This window comes from Numenius arquata, chromosome 7, assembly GCF_964106895.1.
Source record: "Numenius arquata chromosome 7, bNumArq3.hap1.1, whole genome shotgun sequence".
Taxonomy (NCBI): domain Eukaryota; kingdom Metazoa; phylum Chordata; class Aves; order Charadriiformes; family Scolopacidae; genus Numenius; species Numenius arquata.
Genome location: NC_133582.1, coordinates 47,189,874 through 47,214,082, shown reverse-complemented (window position 1 = coordinate 47,214,082; position 24,209 = coordinate 47,189,874). Strand labels below are relative to the sequence as shown.

The 24,209-nt window shown below is 38.7% G+C and overlaps 1 protein-coding gene across 1 annotated transcript in view; it reads right to left on the bottom strand.

Annotated features, from left to right (window-relative positions):
* Positions 1-23,851, bottom strand: part of TOP2B (DNA topoisomerase II beta) — a 65,143-nt gene extending 41,292 nt beyond the window's left edge. Inside the window, exons 1-6 of the mRNA XM_074150884.1 lie at positions 23,786-23,851; positions 5,841-6,014; positions 5,060-5,150; positions 2,944-3,007; positions 1,554-1,699; positions 681-778 (exon numbers count right to left, since the gene is read on the bottom strand). Coding sequence (XP_074006985.1) covers positions 681-778; positions 1,554-1,699; positions 2,944-3,007; positions 5,060-5,150; positions 5,841-6,014; positions 23,786-23,851 — 639 coding nt within the window. The remainder of the gene's footprint in view (positions 1-680; positions 779-1,553; positions 1,700-2,943; positions 3,008-5,059; positions 5,151-5,840; positions 6,015-23,785) is intronic.
* Between the last annotated feature and the right edge of the window lie 358 nt (positions 23,852-24,209).

Genomic DNA, 24,209 nt, shown 5'->3' with positions numbered 1-24,209 from the left:
ACAACCCAAAACAAATTACTTGTCCAGAAAAAAAAGGAAGCCACCAACTGGGAAAGACTCCAAAGACAAGGAACTTTGGTATCTAATACTCTAACAAAGTTCTTTTAGAAAGGTGGCCATCTCAAAGCTATATACAGTAGATCAAATTACATTGAATCCTTGGTCTGTGTGTTAATAATCGTAACAATGAGCAATGGTTTCAAATGGGGAGGGAGGGAGGTTTGCACCGAAGTCCAGCTAGCCTAATGAAATTCATGATATAAACACTAAAAAAATCTTTTTCCTAACACTTATCTAGGATAATCGTTCCTATGTTTGCACATATAAAAAGAAATATTTTTTGGCAAATTGTGTAACAGCAATTACAAAATGTTTCAATTGAATATATTACTTTTCACATGCACATGAATATACTTTAGTTTTAACAGAAGAAATTTGTTTATAATTTTCAGTCACTTAATACCCTCAACAAAAATGTTACTTACCAAAAAAACCCAAATTCTAATACACAGAAGTACCAGTTTTACTAACTGAACTACCTACTCTGCAAACTCTACACATCCATTTGAATGTTAAAAGATTCATTTCATGAAATATTAATGAAATATAGAAAATGTGTTAAATTTTAAATTTATAATTACAGCAAAGACAACGAAAAAAAGTTGAGATAATTTCTATACCTGCTTAAAGCTGTGTTTGTATTCCTTGCAAGCAGTTTCAACTGTAAACTTTGTACTAAATATGTTACAAAGTTTTGCACCATAGCCATTGCGTCCACCTGAAAAAACAACATATATTAAGTTTTTTACAGGAGAACCATATTTATGATATATAGAAAGTATGCTAATGAAGTAAAATGTTCCTATATGAGACAAAAGTTGGGCCACATGTCAACAGGTATCAAAGGATGTCAGAGATGGAGTTTCACACTACCTCCAATCTCGTGCAACTGCTTCTGCCTCAAAACCAAGCAGTTTGCTCCTCCCCCCAAGGCCAGGATGCTCCCATTGCTTCCCTTATGTTAATGTACCAGTTGCTTACTGAAAGGCAAGTGACCTCAACACGCTGATCCAGCTGAAAACTAGGTCATCATCAGATCCAAATCATTCAGCAACTGCACATCATAATATGGGCAAAACATATGGGGTACGATAGAACAGAACTAACGTTCATTTATGACCTAAATTAGGGTTACTTCACATTTATGATAATAAATCATATCCCAATCTATTAAATTTAGTTTTTCCCCTTGATTTTTAAAGCACAAATTTTTAAATGATTGCATAAGTGCATTCAAATATGAAATACTGCTTGTTACTGAATAATAAGCGCTGATATTAAAGATGTAAAAGTAAAGTTCTCTGTAAACATTGATATTAAAAAAGAAAAACTAAGATTTTTTTCTTTAAGTCATTTTACTGTAACAGAGTGCTATAGGAATGGTGACTAAGTGATCATCTGTTATGAAACGGAATAGAAGAAGTAAGAGAAAACACACAGAAAAGCAAACAATATCTTAATTAAATAAAACAAAGGATGTTAAATAGTCTTGCCTGTAACTTTTTTCTCATCATCATCATAGTTGCTGGATGTTAGCAGCTGCCCAAAGATTAAAGCAGGTACGTATACTTTTTCTACTTTGTGTTCCACAACTGGTATACCCTTTCCGTTATTCCATATGCTGATAATGTTTGATTCCCTATAAAATAGTGAAGACATTAAGCCAATTAATGTAATCTTTAAGACAGACTCCTGCACACATTTTACCTGTTTAACTACATAAAATACAATAAAAGGCCATATTCTTACCACATTTATTCACAGCTTAATTACAAAAAACCACTTCTTTGTGCTTACTAGATGACTTAGAAGAAGGAGCATAAGTGCCCATACATGATAGTATATCATATCACAAAAATAACCCCTAAGAATTTGTTTGAAGAGCTTTCCCTACCAACATGATCTGCAACAGAATCCTGAAGTTAAGTGATAGAATTATACTTAAGTTAGAGATGTAGCTTTTTAGGTTTCATTGAAGTCCACCTAGACAGAGCCAAGTTATCATCTGTTTAAAACTGTTATTTCCCAGTTATTGTAAACATTGGAACTTACTTTATGTATCAATGCCAAAATCCATCAACATCTGGTATCGTTAATATTTGCAGCTCTCATACAGAATTTTTATTTCAGAGTATTAGAGAGTTCAAAATCATGACAGGTCAGGCAGATTTACACTACCGTTTCCCTCCCACTCCATGATAAGAACAATTTGGTCAACAGAAACTGATAGTGCACTGAAAATTTGCAGAAAAATTACTTCTCAGCATATTTATCCTAAGGATTACTTGTGAAAATTATGTCTCTAAAATATTTATTATTCACTGAATGGGTACTACTAAAGGAACCCAATCAACATCTGTTTAACTACAATACTTCTCATTAGGAAATATCTCATTAAGTATTCAATTTTGAAAAAAAGTAGTAATGACATATTTGCAATCTGCAGTTTCAGTGTGATACAGCTGACTAATTCAAACATAACCTTATCCTAACACTAAGGGAGTTAACACAGAAGTTCAAGAGGTACAAAAATGTTACAAAACCTCAAGGTTGGTATTTATGAGTAACCTGGCTGGTTATAGTTATGTACTGCCAAGCTTTCATCTAATAATGAATTTTACATATTCTGGGTTTAAGTTTCAATCAGTTAAACATTAACGAGTAGTTTAAGAAAGCAAATTATTATGAATTCAGAATGGTAGTATTTACTGTTAACCACTTTTCATTCACTTTTTCATCTTAAAATATTAAGCTAATGGAAATAATTCCAAAAATATTATTTTGTTTTTAATAAATCCAATTTCACTCAGTAAAACTATTTGTACAAATCTGAACTACAGTAGCACTGGCAGGGAAAGTAAATGAAAATATGCTTTTACTTACGGATCAATGGATATTTTAATACAAGTCATATTCTTGTCCCTCTGCTTATTGTCAGCAGCATTTACTATGAAACAAAGTAGCACAAATCAACACTTTCTAGAAGCAATAATTAATTACTTGATCTGTAAAACTGATTATATACATATTCCACCACAAGTTACAACGGTCCAGGTATTTCTTAATCTGGTATCTTTTGGTATATTCTGTATCTTATGACTGAGGTCTGTAAATATGACCAAGTATCTGCAAGAAGTTGTTTTTCAACCTTCTTATAATTACTGACTCTATTCTAGCAGTTAGGTCATCTTAGAAATAAATATAGAAGTGTATTTTGTGAGCTTGTTCTCATAACTGCTCTTAACATACGGAGCACTTCATTCTTCTGCTGCTGCACTTCTGGTGTCTGGATATTTATTACACATATTACACCATGTATGTTAAAAAAAATAGGAAATTATATGCATCACCAGATCAGTTGACACATCCTTTTCCCACTGAAACCCAATCCCGAAAAAGTCACATCCCCTAAGGAGTGTTTTGGTTTCAGCAGAAGTTCTCTCTAAAGAGCCTGTGAGACTTATAACTAACAGTTTTAAGTTAGTTCCTAAACAGTTTACCCAATTTAGAACCAAAAGAAGCATAACTGGAAGTTAACATTTGATCAGAATTTAATTTAACTGCACTCCAATGTATATTTACTACAAACAACAGAAATCAGAAATGTGACTATGGCCATTAACCGCAAAAACACATTACAATCATTTTCAGCATTTGTCTCATCACCCACGAAACAGACCAAAACAAAACCCAAAACCACCAAAGGATATGAATATAAATCCATTAAAATTAAAATATCTTAACAGATTATAAGGATCTCAATATAAGATCAGATACTTTGAGGTGCTTTTGCTAAAATCATTAAGTGCAGTTTCATTAAAAAGTATGCAGAGTTACAATGACCAATTCTCATAATGTTATTACACTGACCCCTAGCTCTCAAACCACACTCTGTGGAGCACTTATCAGGGCTACAAAAAGAAGCAATAAGCTGTAAAGTACTATGATAATGATATGATAATGATCTTCCTTTTTAATGGGACAAAATCAAAGTGACTCCCTCCCATGAAGAGCCCATAAAAGTGGCACTCAAAAATGAAGTGACAAAAGATTTTCATTCCCATATTTCTCAGTAATGAGTAAAAAAACAAAAATAAAAAAATCATTCTTTTCCACCTAGACAAGATATAGTATTTATTGCCTCCAAGACAGCCAAGCTGTAAAGCATAATTATAGAGGTGTGGGTAAGTGCTGAACCCAATGAAGGTCATGCCAAAATTTGCATTGACCTCAATAGAGCATAATTTAGTTTACCATGTAATCCCACCAATCTTTACAACATAACTTCATAAAAAGTGATTAGCCCAAAAATTCATGCCAATTAACCCAAAATATCAGTTCAGCAGACAGCACGCTTCAGATGTTGCACACCTCTTCTGCTGGTTAGTCTTCAATGTGTGCCTGTCACCAAGAGAATATCATAAACTAGTAAAGTCATAGTGACTCAGGGACTTAAGACAGAATTTTCTAAAAATCATTTGTTTGTGCCTCAGTCACCATGCTTTTAAATAGCAGTATGATACTTATTAATTTTAAAACTGTCTGAAGTCCAGAAATGATCCATGTAAGAATCACCATCACCACCACTATCATTCTGTACAGAAGGAAGTAATTTTAATGATTCACAAGATGATGACTTAAGTTAACACTTTCTGTTGTCTTCTTTCGGAAGAATAATCTTTCAAACGTTACTTAAAACTGTGGCCTTGATCAACTTTTCAGATTAAAAATCTTGCAACAGTATTAATCATAAAGAATGACCTAGTTTGGACATTCAGTAACAAATATTTACACTGTCTTACAAGTTCAACTGAAAGCACTCTTCCCTCTTCAAACTGTTCTGTAGTGCTGGAATGCACTAGAATTTTCATGCACTGCAGTTTAGTGGCACTCAAAGTCTGTGATTTAAACTTAGATACAAATTAATGTGCTTTGAGAGCTCTCAGAAAAGTACATACTCCACAATGCTAAAGCAGTATTATTGCTAAAAAACACTTACCAAGGATTTCATCAAAGATCTTGTACAAGCCTGGAACAAAGGTAACTTCTCTGCAATTCATTCCTACATCTTCATCATAAACCCACATTAACTACATGTAAACAAACAAAAAAAAAAATATTTACTTGTCTTAGTAATCCAGTCTATCATTCTATAAGTTCTGTTTACTTCAGAACTTTACTCTTCCAATCTGATTGCTGCTGTCATATGAAACAAATGCAGAAGCAGAAGTCTGTTAAAAATGACAAATATACCCACAAAGACTTCCATAATGAAAATCCATTATTTTCTGCTTGATGGGGAACTCCAACAATATAGACAGTGAAGTTTGAAGTATTTTGCAACTTCATAGAAACAGCTGAAAAACGTGCCAGCAGGAGGCTTAAACTCTGTTCTCTAACTAAACAAACAGACCAAAGCATTTTTGGACCTAGAGTAAATGCTACTTACAAAAATGTATATATATATATCTGTGTGCATATAGGCATGTTTGTAAACACACACATATACACACATAACAATGTATTTACACAGACAGGTGTGTGTTTATGTTTCGACTGAACATTTTCTGAGCATGTTTTTTCAGGTGAATGAAGCACTGCTTTAAAAAGTCTTCTCTTGACTCCTTCATACACATGCATACATAAACACACCCACAGTTTTTAGCATGATAATTCAGAATACTGAAAAAAGTAGAGATTTGACTATTTATTAAGCAGAATAGTCACTTCCCTGTGAAAACAACAAAAACTATTAAGACTGTAAACTTAGTGACACTTACCTGAGTTAATGGTTCAACTGAACCAATGTAGGTATCTGGACGGAGGAGGATGTGCTCAAGCTGAGTCTTTTTCTGATAAACTCTCTCAACAGACATCTTCTTTGAAGTGTCATTTTTATTAATGCTTTCTGAGTCTTCCTTTTTTGAAGCATTGATCTGATTATCAAATAGTGTCTAAAAAAAAGAACCACACCAACAATCAACCTCATACATCGAATCTGTCACTCTTGAGATATAAACAAAACCTGACAGAGATTTAAATTACAATCAAAACTTGTCAAGTAATTTAAATGTGAAGTTTTCAGATGTATTAAGATCAAGCTATCCTCTCACCAGAAAAAACTCAACAGATTATGTGACAGTTTCTTAACAAACTGTCACATACTCAAACTTCAGTGATTTACTAAGCATGACATACCAAAATAGGGAAACAACAGTGTATTACAAAAGACGCCCATATCCGCAGATTAAGTATTTATAATACCTATTTCGTGCTTAAGCATTTGAAGCCAAACCACTGAATACTGTTCTGAATAACTACAGTAAAATCACTCTTTTACATGTATGCACCAGTGATGACAATAGGCAAGAGTTTGGCCCTGAGTAAACCTGAACAGGTCCAATGAGAATCAAATATTCTTTACTGCCCAGTCCTGTAACTCACAGCATCCAAAATAAGAGGAGGAAAGAACACTAGGGACCCCTTAATCCTGCAACAGGATTACATGCAGCAGAGTTGGAAACACAACACTAACTCTCATGACTTTTCTTCTGGAGAAGATTGCATCTCCCACCAGAGAAGTTGCAAAATCCCATGCACGTGTGACTAAAGTGTTTTGGTATCTGAGTTAATTTAGTCTCCACATCGTCATTTGGTCTTAAACTGTGACAACCCAACTACCACCACCCTAAAAAGATTAGCCATGGATCAGCTAAGCAAGAAGAAAAGAAACAGGACTTTGCAAATAGATATATTAAACTGATATATGAAAGAGGAAGAACAAGAATTGTTATTAAAGCAGCATTGCCAGTCGTTATAACATAAATTTTATTTCATTGAAGTAGTTCTGTGAATGATGTCCAGGCTTCCAATGAGCTTCACTGCATGTGTACATAAACTGTTTTTTTTAAAACTTTCTGACCTTACTGGCTTTACTTTATGGTCATCCTTGACATCATTCCTCACAGGAGTCACCCTTAGCCCACTTACTGGGTTCCATAGTTCTGTTAGCACTGTTTTACTATCTTCACTTGTTCTAAAGGGATAAGCGATTAGCAGAAGAAAATAGTATTTCTCAGATGAAGAAGTGACTGTTGAAAGAAGGGAAGAGAGGAAATACAATTCATATAGAAAGCAAAAGAATTAAAGGCATAAAGAGCACCAGAGTCTCATTCTCTTCTATTTGTTCCCAATTCCTAGACTTCAAGAGGTATTTACAGTTGGCTAAGTACATGATGGGCAGTTATCCCATGCCAATTTTTTGGTCATTACATACACCATTATTGTATTCTTATGACTGTTCTGAGACAACCCTCTAAAAACTGCTCCTACTTGTACAGCCTCTGAGGACTAGAGTCTAACTATGCATCTAACAACTCAGTAACATGTTAACAGAGAATAAGAATCAAATCCGAGCCTAATAAATCTAGGCTACAATTTTCCTAGCTCTACTAGTCCCACAACATGCTTGCAGAAGTCAGTAGATTAGAAAAAGTCCATTGAGTACTCCAATGAGTACCTCTCCATTGTGAAAAACTAGTACAGAATAGAATTATTGGGAAGGGTTTCCTACAAGCCATTGCCTTTAATACAACACTGGGAAATGCATTTCTGTTTTCCAGTCAAAGTCTTGAACAACTTGGAGGAGCTTATACTTTCCAAATTATCATTAAGAAATGTAAAGAGCACCAAAAACTACTTCTGTTGAGATGCTACTGCCAGAATCCTGTCATGCTGACAGAGACTAGACATAACACCTAGACAAACTTTGCTGCCTAAAAAGAGCTAGTGCTGCAGAAGTGTCACTTCTTGGGGAATGGTGAGTTTGCTTTAATCCAGCAATAGTAAGGATTTTCTGTTACTTTACTCCCTGTGACAGCTATGTCTATTATCTTTAATAACACACTAATTAGAGCATTATTATGTATTATTTAAGAGGGGAAAAACCACACAAATGATCAGCATAGTATTTTTTTTGTAGTGAAAAAAAAAGGAAAAAAGTAGTCTTAAAGAACTTTAATTAAAGATCTGCGTCCCTAAGAGCAAGAAGTCAGGCAAAGGAAGCAGGAAGCCTGCATGGAGGAGCAGGCAGCTTCTGGAATAACTCAGATGGAAGAAGGAAGTTTATAGAATGTGGAAAAAAGGACTGGCCGCTTGGGAGAAGTACAGGAGCACTGTCAGAGGATGCAGAGAGGCAATGAGGGAGGCTAAGGCCCGCTTGGAATTCAACCTGGCAAGGGATGTCAAGAACAGTAAGAATGGCTTCTTCAAGTACATCAGTAGTAAAAGGAAGACTAGGCCTGCTGCTGAATGAGGTGGGTACCCTGGTGACAGAGGATGCAGAGAAGGCAGAGTTACTGAATTCCTTCTTTGCTTCAGTCTTTACTGCTAAGATCAGCCCTCAAGAACCCCAGACCCTGGAGGTAGGAGAGAGAGCCTGGAGTGAGGAAGACTCTCCCCTTGATCGCAGAAGATCAGGTTAAAGATCATTTAAGTAAACTTGACACCCACAAATCCATGGGCCCTGATGGGATGTACCCACAAGTGCTGAGGGAATTGTCAGATGTTATTGCGAAGCCACTCTCCATCATCTTTGAATGGCCATGGAGAACAGGAGAGGTACCTAAGGACTGGAAGAAAGCTAATGCCATGCCAGTCTTCAAAAAGGGCAAGAAGGAGGATCCAGGAAACTACAGGCCAGTCAGCCTCACCTCCATTCCTTGGGAAGACAATGAAACAGCTCATTCTGGATGTCATCTCTAAGCATGTAGAAGAAAAAAAGGTCTTCGGGAGTGGTCAGCACGGATTCACCAAGGGGAAATCATGCTTGACCAATCTGACAGCCTTCTACAATAGGATGACTGGCTGGGTGGATGAGGGGAGAGCAGTGGATGTTTTCTACCTTGACTTAAGCAAAGCTTTTGACACTGTCTCCCATAACATCCTCCTAGGTAAGCTAAGGAAGTGTGGGTTAGACAAGAGGAACAGTGAGGTGGATTGAGAACTGAGTGGCAGAGCTCAGAGAGTTGTGATCAGCAGTGCAGAGTCCAGCTGGAGGCCTCGAACTAGTGGTGTTCCCCAGGGGTCAGTACTGGGTCCGGTCTTATTCAACACATTCATCAACAACCTGGATAAAGGGACAGTGTGCACCCTCAGCATGTTCGCTGATGACACAAAACCGGGAGAGGTGGCTGACACACCAGAAGGCTGTGCCGCAATTCAGCGAGACCTGGACAGGCTAGAGCATTGGGCAGTAAGGAACCTGATGAAATTTAACCAGGGTAAGTGTAGGGTCCTGCAGCTAGGGAGGAATAACCCTATACATCAGTACAGGTTAGGGGCTGACCTGCTGGGAAGCAGCTCTGCAGAGGGAGACCTTGGAGTCATGATGGACAACAAGTTGACCATGAGCCAGCAATGTGCCCTGGTGGCCAAGGTGGCCATTGGTCTCCTGGGGTGCATTAAAAAGAACATGGCCAGCAGGTCGAGGAAGATCATCCTCCCCTTCTACTCTGCCCTGGTGAGGCTGCATCTGGAGTACTGTGTCCAGTTCTGGGCCCCCCAATTCAAGAAGGACAGGGAACTACAGGAGAGAGTCCAGCAGAGGGCTACTAAGATGATCAAGGGAACGGAGCACCTCTGTTATGAGGAAAGGTTGAGAGACTTGAGTCTGTTTAGCCTGGAGAAGACTGAGACGGGACCTCACCAATGTTTATAAATATCCAAAGGGCAGGTGTCAAGAAGATGGGGTCGGGCTCTTTTCAGTGGTGCCTGGTGACAGGACAAGGGGCAACAGACACAAGCTAGAACACAGGAAGTTCCATCTGAACATGCGGAAAAACTTCTTTACTTTGAAAGTGACAGAGCATGGGAAGAGGCTGCCCAGAGACGTTGTGGAGTCCCCTCTGGAGATACTCAAAACCTGCCTGATTCCTGTCCAGCCAGCTGTAGGTGAACCTGCTTTGTCAGGGGGCTTGGACTAGATGATCCCTGAAGGTCCCTTCCAGCCCCTACAATTCTGTGATTATGTAATTCTATAGTTTTTACTAAGTCATCACAAACACCTTTTCAATATGCTCTACTTAAATGTTTAAGTTTCATTGTCATAGAACAGGACAGATTTTATTTGTACAATCCTCCAAGTACAGTGTATCTTCTGTATGCAAAAAATACTTATGTTATAAACATTCAGAATTTATTTGACTTACACATTATTGAAATGCAAGCATAAAAATAAATACCAGAAAGTATTCAACTACATAAACTAATGCTATTATACAGGCATGCAAGCATCAGAAGTGTGCAGAATTGCAGTTTCCCAGACCAAGCCTTTTGGGCTGTGCTGTACTCTGAGACAAACACCAACTCTGAATCCCTGCATCTCTATCTCAAACAGACATTTTTAGAGTTCAATAGAGTACAAGTGACATTTAGATCTCATCCGAAAAAAGAGAAAATAGAGAAAATATTCATCACCAAATCCATGACACAGATATATGGCCACAAACATCCTCCACAGTCTTTCCATTATGTTTTCCTTGGTATCTTAAAAAAAAAACCAAACCCCCCCAAAAAAGTACTTTCATCTGCTGATTATCTACTACTTAAAATGAAAGTAAATGCAGCAGGAGAGCCACCCCCTCCCCCCCCTTTTTTGGGGGGTGGAGGGGTGGTGGGGGTTTTTTTGGTTAAACTGAGCAAGCACTGAACTGCAGTGTTGTTAAACTGACAATCTCTTCTGTATATTTTGGAATTGTCTCAAGAATGCCTTTTGTATTCTGTCCTGTATGAAAGATCTTCATATTGTTAAAGCTCCAATAACACTTCTCAAAACAGCACCAGCTGTTGTTTCATGAGAAAACTCCTAAAGAGAATTAACCAAGAGTCACAATGGGCTTAAGTCATCTGCTTCACAGTGAGTCTGGTTTTTGTTTGTTTGTTAACAGGTTACCTAATTTTCAAAGTCTGCTTTGCAATCTTAATGTTGCCAATTTTTAATATTTTTTTTTTTAGACGCAGAGTTTGACTTTTCCAACATTCCTGTGACGTTCATGACTTTGCAAATTCTTGATAGTCTTTCAGACTTTCTAACCCTTCAGACTGATGTCAAATATATGCATCCACATACATGTAAGTCCGCAAGATGACCATCCTTAAGAAGTCTGGAATGCTATAATCTGTTGCTCTGTGCATCCTTCTTTATAGACATGCAGTTACACTTCATACTGCGAATTCAGATGTAACAAGCATCTTAAACACTCTTAACAAACACAGCATAGCGATAACTGTATGGAAAAACCCATACAATTCTCAGTTGAGAGCAGTTACTGCTCAGTTTACTACATGGAGACTACTGTGCATGCTATCACAACCATGTTTTATTACAGAAAGTGCTTTCTCCAGTATGATTGCAATGATTGTGGAGTTTCTCTTTGGGAGTTGTTTTTGCTATAAATTTATCTAGTACTGTGTGAAAGCTATAATAATTCTTCCCTTCTGCAATCTCAAGAATCAGAACTGAAGTAGTCTTTAATAGACAACAGTTTGGCAACAAGACTTTTACTGTCTACCTTCAACCGAAGAACTCTCATATTTGGTTTTGGCATCCTCTTTTTTCACAGTATGCAATTTGTTTTTTCTTTTTACAGTCTCCTCCATTAAAATTTCTGCATATATCAGAGCATGCATGACACCCATATTACGTCAGAGATTTTTATTGCCTTTTTTAATGAAAAATGGGTCATGTAGTCTTCCTTTGTGTTTTGAAATCACATTGAGTCACCAAGCTGAGTTTGGTTACTTATGCTGCAAACAGCCGTACTTTGACATGCTAAATCTCAACACACATTTGATAGGAAAAGTTTGGCAGCTCCACGGGAAAACTATTCCTATCTAAATAAACAATAAAATGTAAAGCTAGAACAAAGAACCTAGGCTTCAGCATCAGTTTCAATGTTGCCATAACAGGAATATTTATCTTTAGCTTTCCTTACTTCAAGGGAAAGCTTTACTTTTATTTAAGTAGCTGAATTTCACACTCTCAGAAGAAGTTGAAAATCCTGAAAAATGTTAATGTCTCCCCACTTACACAGACTTAATCTTGTATTAGCCACTGTCATCTTCTCCTCCACACTGTAAACTACGTCCAAACACCACTAACCCAATCTCCTTCCATGACAAGGTGACCCGCTTAGTGGATGAGGGAAAGGCTGTGGATGTTGTCTACCTAGACTTTAGTAAAGCCTTTGACACTGTTTCCCACAGCATTCTCCTGGAGAAACTGGTGGCTCATGGCTTGGACAGGTGTACTCTTCGCTGCATGAAAAACTGGCTGGCTGGCCAGGCCCAAAGAGTTGTGGCGAACAGTTAAACCCAGTAGGCGGCCAGTCACAAGTGGTGCTCCTCAGGGCTCAGTATTAGGGCCAGTTCTGTTCAGTATGTTTATCAATGATCTGGATGAGGGGATCAAGTGCACCCTCAGTAAGTCTCCAGATCACGTCAAGTTGGGCAGGAGAGGGAAGGCAGGCTCTAGAGAGGCAGCCTGAACAGGCTGGATTGATGGACTGAGGCCAACTGTATGAGGTTCAACAAAGCTAAGTGCCTGGTCCTGCACTTGGGTCACAAGAACCTCAAGCAGCGCTACAGGCTTGGGGAAGTGTGGCTGGAAAGCAGCCCAGTGGAAGAGGGCCTGGGGGTATTGGCTGACAGCCAGCTGAATAGGAGCCAGCAGTGTGCCCAGGTGGCCGAGAAGGTCAATAGCGTCCTGGCTTACATTAGAAATAGTGTGGTCAGCAAGACTAAAGAAGTGATTGTCCCCTTGTATTTGGCACTGGTGAGGCCCCACCTCAAATACTGTGTTCAGTTTTGGGCCCCTCGCTACAAGAAAGACATTGAGGTGCTGGAATGTGTCCAGAGAAGAGCAAAGAAGCTCGTGAAGGGTTTAGAGCTCAAGTCTTATGAGGAGCAGCTGAGGGAGCTGGGGATGTTCAGCCAGGAGAAAAGAAGGCTTGGGAGAGACCTTATTGTTCTCTCCAACTACCTGAAAGGAGGTTGTAGCGAGGTGGGGGTTGGTTTCTTCTCCCAAGTAACAAGTGATAGAACAAGAGGAAACAGCCTCAAGTTGCATCAGGGGAGGTTCAGGATGGATATTAGGAAAAAATTCTTCACTGAAAGGGTTATCAAGCATTGGAACAGGCTGCCCAGGGGTTGAGTTCCCAACCCTGGAGGTATTTAAAAAGTATGTAGATGTGGTGCACAGGGACATGGCTTAGTGGTGGACTTGACAGTGCTAGCTTAATGGTTGGACTTGATGATCTTAAAGGTCTCTTCCAACCTAATTGATTCTACAATACTAACAAAACAAAAACAAACAAACAAAAACCAAAACCAAACCCAAAACAATGAAACAAACAAGCAAACAAAAAAATCCATTTTTCTTTAGTCCGCCCATTCTTTCTTCCCAATATTAGGTGGCAAAAAAAGGCCCATTCTCTAGATTATTCATTTATGCTTGTCTGCTAGAGAAGAGACATCAGTATGTGAACAAGAAGTTACCTTCACTTTGGCTTTGTCTTTTCTGCCTTAAAGGTAAATGAAGCCCTAGGACATAAGAATTTAGAAAACGCACATGTCATGTGTCCTACATTCCCTTAAAGAAACTGTAGGATAAGCACATTTAGTGGGACAAGAGAGTAAATTTTGAGTGTAATTAAGCTGTAAAACCTAGGGAGGTTAATTAAGTAATGAAATCCAGGGAGTAGTAGATTTTCTACCGTTTACAGTTCAAAAAAACCTGCCTCTTCTGAGGAAGACATGCTATACCTCAAACAACTTTATAGGTGCAATATGGTAATTCTAGGTAGTTTTATGGATAACAGGCACTCGATTGTAGTGTAGTGTTACATATTGGATCATAATGGCTTCTTCTCGCCTTAGAAAAATGATGAATACATTGTTACCTAAAGATTTTGCAATTTTCCCAAAGAACACTCAGGCTGAGAATGCCTCCCACCATGAAAACAAAACTGGAGGGAGTTTCAAAATAAACCACTCTCCTGCTGTGTTTAACAAATGGTTTGGTTCTCCTGCCAAGATTAAAACACACAAAAGTAACAGTTCTCTATTACCACAGCAAATTTCCATGGACCATTGCATACCATTAGTGGCATGAACTAAACCTTTCTATAACATCCTCCGCAAAGCTGACTGTAGGAGGGAGTTCCCAGTAAACTCACCCAGAACTAGTCTCACACCAGTGAGACTACTGCGTTTAAGTTCCTAAATTTTTTATCTCCTGGTTTGGACAATTTGCTCTGGGCTCTGAAAGCACCATGTCACGGAGTTTTGTTACGATGATTCAGTTATAGAATAACTTGAGGACGGTCAAGACCTCCCCGTTACAGAAAAACGCAACAGTCAATTGCTGCCAAAAGGGAAAAATCCCTTCTTTCTTCCGTCCTCCCCTGCTTCTCCACTCCATATACCGGAATCAAACCAACCTCATAATAAACCAGTTCAAGGAGCAAACAGAGCCTTCCCCCCATTTTTCATCAACTAGAAGCGATCAGTTATCCACTGGCTCATTTTTCTGAGTAAGCTTCCTAGAGAATCAGAGAAGTACTGGTGCAACAAAAAGAGCAGAAACATACAGCTTTTCAGCAGATATCATTAGATTGCTTAGTTGCACCACTAAATTATATTTTTAGAATTACATAGCTTCATCTTCCTATTAAATAGCAAAACAAAATAAAAGAATCATCCTTATTTTAGGACTATTAATGCACAATATAGTAGCACAGTAGGCTTAAATGAAAATTTAGGGATTTGCTTTCTCTACAAGACTTTTCAAAAGTGAATACTACTACTATTGTGCAAATACATATGCTCACTATAATTACTTCTGACCAAAAAATGACATGTAGTTTTAAGTATGAATTCACTCACATTTATATTAAGTTACTACCGCAACAGTTCTGCTTTATTTGGCACAGGTTTGGATACAATCAGCAGTACATTCAGATACTAGTCTTTACTATTTTCTTTAAAAGCAAACGTCTAACATCTGCCCATGCATGACAATTTAACTTCATTTTACTATTAAATTTTTTAAGAGTCTGAAATTTTTAAGTTGTCTATCCACTGACAAGTTCTATTCCAATACTAAGTTTTGACACTGTTTACCCCGTATCAAAAACTACATATATGGATGCTTTGGTAACAAATTAATCTTTTAAGAATCTGCTTTTCCAGTTAAAATTCAGACAGAAGGAAGGGAAAAAAATAACTCTCATGGAAAAGGAATTTATTAATGTTAAATTTTAAGACAACTTAAGACAGTTTTCCTACAGATTCTTAGAACTGTGATCCTTGGAACCAGTGAATGAAGCTGTTTGATCACTGAATGACTACATCTGTTTGGTCCACTGTTTCATCAGCCAACTCATATATAAGCCCTCCACTAGCCAAGAAACCAAGTTAGAGGTACTAATATCAGGACTTTAGGTTATCAGCATCTGGCAGCATCTCTTCATAACTCAGTGTTTCCCATGTCCTTGCCCTTTTTAATGCTTTACTTCATCACCAGTGCTGTGTCAGTATTCTAGAGTCTCAGCACATTTACACTTCCCAGTTGCAAACACTACTTTGAAAGGGAACACCACCACCTAATAGATCCTCCCGATGAACAAAATCTTTGAAACCCAGTCAGGCTGTATGTATATCCCTAGAACAGCACTGGGATCTTTCCTGCTAGATCCTATGGGTTCTATAGCCAGATGAACTCACATTGTACTGCATGGTATTTTTACTCTGCTGAACTGTCTTCAGACTAATAAACGAATGGTAGAAAATAACTGTAGAAAAAGCTTCAGGCATGAGCTGAACATTCAAGACACTCACGCTGCAAGAGAATACATAGAGCAAATCAAACAGGCTAGTTTTTCAGCTCACGTTAGCTAGCACAGTTACACAGGAGTCAAGTTGCAATACAATGGAAGAAGTGACTTAACCCACACGCGAAGATTTTATTCTCCACAACACCCAAAGGCCAGTCTTTTCTAGTCAGCTTCAGAATTACTAGTCACATTACAATAGTGACAGAGGAGAGCCTAAAAATCACTTGGAGGTTACTTATCCAACTGCACTCTTCAATAGGAAGCAATTCTCCACAATACAACAGAGTTAAGTTTTTGAACTCTCACAAATGTAACAACTATCAGTATAGTAGAATAGCTGTATCTTTACATTATTTGCATGGCTACCTTGCATTGGCATACTAAACACCTTGACTGTGATCCTCGAGGTTTTTGTACGTTATAACTTACATGGTGCCCTAAAAGAACACAGTATGATTAGTTCCTACTCATCTGCTTTTTTATTATTAGAAGTCCCTATGCTACCACAGCCATGTTTTCTAGCATTCACTATTTTCAAAATTTATTATTTTCTGCCACATTAAAGTAAATATGAATCCAGTGCTCTTTTAAAAAAAAGTATCTTGAGTTTAATTGCTCACCTCCTACTATGCAACATCTACTGTTCCTCTGGAGATTTTACAAATAATGAAATGTTTTACAAGTCTCATAAATATACTATATATTCTATTCTCAAACCTGTATTAAACTCCATGAGAAAGGAACACAGGTTTGGTTTCCAGACATTTACAGCAATTCAGAAGGAGGAAAATAGAGGCAGCAACAAGTCAAAAAAGCCTGAGCACTGTTCCAAAACACACCCTTCCTCAGCCACTCATCCATCCATAACAACATTCCTACAAAAGTTATTATGAAAAGCCTTTCAGGATTGCTCATTAAAAATGCTGACAATCTCGAAGATCACCAAAACATTACCCTTTACTTTGCAACTTAAGAAATACATCTTGGCAGGTATAAGAATTCACACACCCCCATAAAAGGTACCATATAAAAAAAATCATAAAATAATTTCAAATATATTTTGAGATAAATTTTTAAATGGTTCAGCGTTTTCATCATCTTTCTGTTACCTGACATGTATGTTTATGACTCAGCTGGCAAAGAAGAAAGTCTACATGGCATATTCTGAAAGATCTAACTAGTATCAGGAAGGGCAGGTTAACACGATACAACTTCAGGTTTGCTTTCTCTCAAGTATGTCGACCACCTCTCTCCACCAGCAAACCAGGTAAAGAACTTCTCCCCCCTACTGAATTCCTCACATGCTTATACAGTCTCTTATTTTTGTGTTTCAGAAAACACTCTCTTCCAGGTCTGCTTAATAACAAAATAGAATAACTGCCCCATTTCTTGCAACTGCTCTCCGCTGAGCAACTTGCTTCCACTTTACTCCAAGATTATGTCATAATACTGCAAAGTTTTCATGACAATATTGTAATACAGCAGTGGTGGAAAAGACTTTAAGATAGGATCACTAAATAGTGTATGAAAAAACATTACCACAGCCAACATAGAGCGCCAACATAGAGCTCTGTGTTGATGCATGGAGGCAACAGCCTGAATGACTGCATACACTACAACTCTCTATATCAGCTGGTCTCAGACAGTGTTATTTTTCCCCAGACACCTTGCCATTCTTGTATCTTTATATCACGGTAGACAATTACCAAGGGAATAAACACAAGAATGAAATGTTCATACACTACCTACACTATCTTCCCTAAAAGTCAAAATACCCGAGCGCTACTAGAGATTGGACAGCTGCTTTCCAGTATCTCCTGTGAAGCTCACACTACCAATTTCTCATAGGTAAAGATGCTCCGTTTAGGGGCTGACCCCAGAATTATAACTGCTCTTACAGAAACATTACAGACAAAGTTATCTGGTTTTAAGAGCTTTTTTTCCCCCCTACTTTATCTCAGCTTCTTTTCATTTACAAGAAAATAACTTTTCAGTGTTATCTTATAGCTCCTGCAATTTTGTCATGACAAGAAAATATTATTCTTTGCTCTCTCCTTGAAGATTCCTTCACAGATTGAGAAAGCTGATGAGTTTCTGGCACCTCACTAAGGTAGACATTTGTCCAGTTTTTCATACACCCATACTTCTTGCAACTGTTCGATGTCTTAAAGAAGGAGCAGGAAACCTCAAGTCTAAACAGGCCCACTCATTCACACACACTGCCCGCCCCCCCCCCAAAAAAAGTAAAAGAAATCAGTACCTCTTCAAGACACAAAGATACCACGAAAGGAGAACTGCTTAATATCTCAATTGCAATTCTACCTCACAAATCATGGAAAACACACATAATAGATTAAGCAATTTAATCCTCTTTTTCAACTTTTATTTTTTTCCCCCACTTTTCAGGAGCTTTTTAAATTATGTCCAAAGGAAACTATAGATCTGATGTTTAGATCTGAATGTTTCAAACGTCTTCTAACTCAAGCAGCCTTTACACTAACTTTCCTAATGCCCCTTTTTCTCACGCCGAATAAACTAGAATTGCTGTGTACAGTGTAACAAATACACAGATTTATCAGTTTAATAAAAAATTAAAAGTAGTTCTTTACTTTCAGTGGCAAACTGTATTTATAGTAAATTGAAATTGTGTTGATGCAGACAGCATTTTAAAATAGCTTTATTAAATGAAACTAGATGAGCTGATATTATAGAAAAAGTTTAACACCATGCACTTCAAAACATAAATTAAAACGACTCAGTTCATAAGAGTGAAATCATTTGCAATCACACAAGTTTTAAAACTAGCAGACCTGATCCTCACTTATCAGGGAGGAAGGAATCTTTCCCTGCTTTTCACGTCAACTTTTTGGGTACTCATTACTGAACTACCTGAAGAAAATCACAAGGAAAAAATTTTTGAACAAAAATTAGTATTTCTAAGAGTTGGTCTATTGCTTTGTTTCTGAAGAATGCTTATCTCCTATATTTAAAAACAAACAAACAAACAAACAAACATTTAGTATGTTTAATCTTGACACCTTCATTGGTTGCTAGAACTTAAAATATACTTTAAATTCCAGTATTTACTTTCAAAGTTCTGTATAAACATTTCATATGCCTCGACTTAATACTCACTTTAAATTTGGGATATTAGCATTAAAATACATTCTTCCAAAATACTTGGGTTTCTCTACATGTACTTGAGAATAGTACATGTAGATACCACCAGGTCTCTATCCAGTACCTGGATACCACCAGGTCTCCAAGCACAGAATTTTCAAAACAGGCTTCTTCACACAGTTATCCACATTTAGAGCTACATATTTTTGCTCAATCTGCTTTTGAAAATTTTAAAACCACTTATACAGTGCAGAATAATATTTTCTTTGTGAGTGACTTGCAAGAAATTTACTATTTAAACTGAGGAAAATTAAATTTTCTGTACCGGTTTTCATTTCCAAGTTCTCTCTATACGAATTACATAAAAAATCCATTCCGAGTGGTAGAATCACTCATATCCATCATCTATAAATCACATGTGCTGCTTTTAACTAATTGAAATACAAACATGCATTGGAAGACTGCTTTTGCATGTAGACACACAAGACAGTTTATATACAAGGTGAAAATCTACCTCTGGAAAATAAAGTCTATGAAAATAAAATACTAGATTTAAAGAGTAATTTTTTTCAAACCTAAAAATGTTCAAGCCTACCTTAGATTACTTACATGGTCTTATATTTGGAAAGGTTATTTTATCTGTCCAAATAAAGTAATTCCTTACTTACTCCTTACAGCTTGGGTAGCTTAGAAATTAAATGTATACACCACAAATCTAGACAGATAGAATATTAACAGAGGACATATGCTTGGATGTACACCTTCCCCACCTAAAATAATCCCCCATGTATTTTTTTTCAAATCAATCCTCCCCTCACCCCAAGATATATATTCCTTCTGAGTTCATTACAGTTCAGTTCCCCACTTCTATGCATTCCGTATTCTTTGACCTATACTAGAACAAGTTTTCCTCCCAGCTCAGAATACACAGGATGAAGACGCATGTAATTAAGCTTCCAGACTGGCTCAGTTGCAGTCAAAGAGGTAGCCCCAATCTTGTTCCATCACCAAGCCTCTACTTGGTATCTGTCACTTCTTTGACCCTACATTATTCAGATCTCTAACAAGGACAAGATTGGACCAGGATGAAGACAACAAAAGAATTTGACTGGATGGTAGCAGGGAGGATAGAGGATAAGAGGTAAAAACTTTTTTTTGGCAGGCAAGCCATAACATCTAATGAATCCCTCTTGAGAACTATTGTGTCTGACTCGACAGATTGAGCCACAAACATTTCCTTCTAGCATTAGAATATTCAGGAGAGTCATCGCATCTCTTTGCAACACTGCTTCCTTAAGGGCACCAGAATCATAAATTCAACAAGAGCAAGAGGGAATGCTGCTTTCCCTTGACTGTTGAAATACCACATAGTTCCGAAGCCTACAAAACGCATCACGTTTAATGATAATTAATAGTAACATATTGGGGCACCTGTTTCAGGTCTGACCTACCTTTCATTGCATAACAAAAACGCAAAAACAAACCAAACAAACAAAAAACCCAAACAAACAAACAAGAAAGGGAAGGGGAGCATGTGGGACACAAAAAGCAACAGTTTTCTGGTCAACAAATAGCAAAAGAACAGACACTTATAAAGAAAACAGAGAGGAGCACTGAAACAAGACTTGGCAACAATGTCTTCCCCCCCCTTTCCCTCTGCAGACACCACAATATAGCAGAGGAAAGATAAGACAGCATATGTAACAATTGTTACATATATGATAACTGTATTCTAGGCCTAGTTTCAGCCAGCAAAGAAACAGAAGGCCTGATCCAGGTAAAAAAAATGGAAAGAACAGAAAGCTAATTCAAAGCTTTAACCTGGGTCTAGAGAGGCAGCTAAAGGTCTAGAGGATTCAGGGGTAGAAACTTCAGCCACCTACTCCTGCTTTTGAAACGAATACAGTGGTAATAAGGAGCAATAAAAAGAATAAAGAAGAACTATTTACATTCAGTTCACCTCTAGAACAGCATGCTTATTTCTAAAAAGTGAAGATTTGATTAGGATTTGGTCATATTACTAGCCATACTTGCTTAACTGTACCTCAGGAAGGTAGAATCGTGCCAGCTTACAGGGACAGAGTCACGATAGAGCAGTAACATGGGCTTTTCTTAAACTTTTGGACAGTTCTTGGGCACCCTGTCATGTCCCCACACTCTTCCACCAAGCACTGTGCCTACAGAAGAAGGGAGCTCCTGTCGTGCTCCTGCCCAAAAGCCCCTGCTCCCGCACCAGAGTAATGGATAAAGCTCAGCATACGGCAGATCCTTGGTGCAGGAGAGACCCTGCTCAGACTTCGGACGCAAAAAACTTACCCATAAAGTTAGAAACCATAGCATGTAATTCTTTCCTAATGAACAAGCATGCTTTTACATCACAACCAAAGCTCAAGTTACACATACAACTCTTTACTAAAATGTGAACACCAGGTTACATATATAGGATTTGTTAGTCTGAAACACAAATTAACATCCCACTAAGTTTTAAATGTTTCCTCATCTTTAGAGCTTGACTTACTTCTGTTACCCTTCAATTGTTTAACTCATGGTCTTAAAAAGAAACCACTAACAATACAAAATACATTACTCGGAAAGTAATCATTCTAGTGGTTTAAACACACTAATAAGAAGTCTAAAAAGATTAAGGTAGTTCCAAAACAACTTACAACCAAATAGCAAGTAGTTGCATACCCAGCAGATACATGGCAAGCAGATTGAAACCAGACAGCTGAAACTATTACTGTCCCTAGCTTTGTACCTCTCATCCTTAAGGCCAGCATATGATATATACTCATGAACCATCATCTGAACCAACCTCTTTTTTTTGGCCTGGCACATTAAACCCATTGCTAGCCACTTCCCCGTCCATTTTGGTGCCACAACAATATTGTTCTTTCATATGCCAGTGTTCTACAGCTGACACTGAACAAGTTTAGCATTAGGAACTGGCTCAGAAGTCCTATCTTCAGCATTTAAAATGCATGTGAGAGAAAGAAACAACATCCTACTGGTTTCTGGAAAAATGCGAACACAGATTTAACTAAAATCTATTCATTTCCTTACAACTACTCTGAGATGACAAAAACACTTTAATTTTTACTGCTTTTAGAGAAGGAAAAGTTTGATTACTTCCAGTTGTAGGAAACTGTTGACTCACCATACTTTCACCCCCATTACATTTAAGAACATGTTACATTAAAAATGCCTACTCAGTGATTTTCACACTTCATTCTGCAGTTTTCTATATAAGCTGCAAACCTTTCAGTTACTTGATCCAACCCAGCCCGTAAAAACCTTAATTCTGAAGAGCTGCCCAAAGACCACAGTTGATAAAGATCACATAGTACTGCAGGAAGGAAAGGAGAGTAATTTCAGCTTCTCTACTGAGGCTGTTCCCATATCTAAACTGTCTAATTTCAAAAGGCACACCCAGAAACTTGCTCTTTTTTATATACCTTCCCATGTTGCCAGCTTCTTAAAATTAAAAAGCAAATTACCAACATAAATTGCAGTAAATCTACATAAATAGTCCACCATCAGAATACACAGGATTTGTTCACCCCAATAATGCTATTCACATTCTTTCCAACAGCTCAAAGATGTAGAAAGACATAACAGAAGAAGTTGGCTATTATTCTCTTTAAAAGACTTCTTAAAAGTTCCTAACTCTGTAAAGCACATGCATCTGAGTAAAGATGCAGCTACCTCATCATCTGTCTATCAAGATATACTGTCTTCTGCTTAAACATTAAAGAAGTTACCCTCTTTTGAATGTTACACTGCACAAGAGGAAGGCAGGGAAGTTACCGATTGGCTGAACAAGACCCCTTCAGGTCATCTTTGCTCCTCCTTCCTCAGGTCTTACCACAACCAGAGAGCATCCACTATTACTACAGAAGAGGAAAGCATCCCTCTACACTCTGAGTCGGGTCTAATACTCTCAAAGGACTTTAAAATGGCTCAGTTCTAGGGTCAGTTATCACCTGCACCTTCTCAAATCTTATAACTTCTGACCAACCCATGAAAAGCAGCAAAACCAACCCTTCCTGGCCCTGTTACAGAATTACAACTTTAGTAAGATAATGAAATTTAATTCCAAGATGCAATTGAAAGCAGCCCCCTGAATGCCTCTGAAAGCCTTCTCGTTAACCATCTCTGAAACTTAGGAACTTCAGGTATTGTCTCTCCAGAGAGTTAGGAAAGAAGCTGGGATCAACACATAGCCCCTTTGGTAGCCCGCCCCCCAAGACTGTGCTCTAGCATCAAGAGGCAGTAACTGTGACTTTCACGGGACGACGGACAGCCCACACCTCACTTCGGAGGACAGCGACTTCAACACAGCCCTCCTGATCCACCCACTCCCCCCAAGGCAGGAGGTTCCTTCCTACCTGTTTGCTCACAGACTAACCTTTTTCTTACAGTCCCGAGCACCCCAACGAGTCCCTCAGGACTGCAAGCTCCCTTCCTGCTAAGCCCACCCCAAGTCGAAACCCAGGCTGTCTTCTCCCTCTCCCTGCGCCCCGAATCCCTCCACAGAGCGGCTCTACAGCGCTTCCCCTTTCACGCCAGTCGTCAGTTTCTTCCTCGTTTAAAAGCCAACCTGCACTCTTCACACGCACAAAGGATGCAAAAGAAATTTAAAAATAAAAAAAAAACACCACAGAACGAAAACAACAAAAACACAAACAACAAAACGCAGCCCCACAACTTACCACCCAAGTCAGTCCCCCGCTGCCGCCGCCGCCGCCGCCACCGCCGCCTCCTCCAGACTTTGCCATTTTCTCCCCGTTTCTCCTCAGCCGAAGCGAAGGCGCAAGGAGGCAGCCGAGAGGGCCGACACCGAAGCTCGCAGCGCGGCGCGCCCGCCCTTCCCGCTTCGCCCCGGCCCCTCAGGCGCCGCGCGGGCCCGGGAGCGCCCCGCAGCCCCTCGCCCGCCCTCACACACACACACAGGCACCCCGACACCGAGAGCTGCCCACCCCCTTCGGGCCGCCTTCTAGTTCATGCCGGGGAGCGCAGCTGAGGCGAAGGAAAATAATCCGCCGGGCCGGGTGGAGGGAGGCGAGGGCTCCTCTGGCCGCCCCGGCGAAGGGCAAGAAAAGAGCCCGGCGGCGAAGGGCCGAGGAAGGAAGGGCA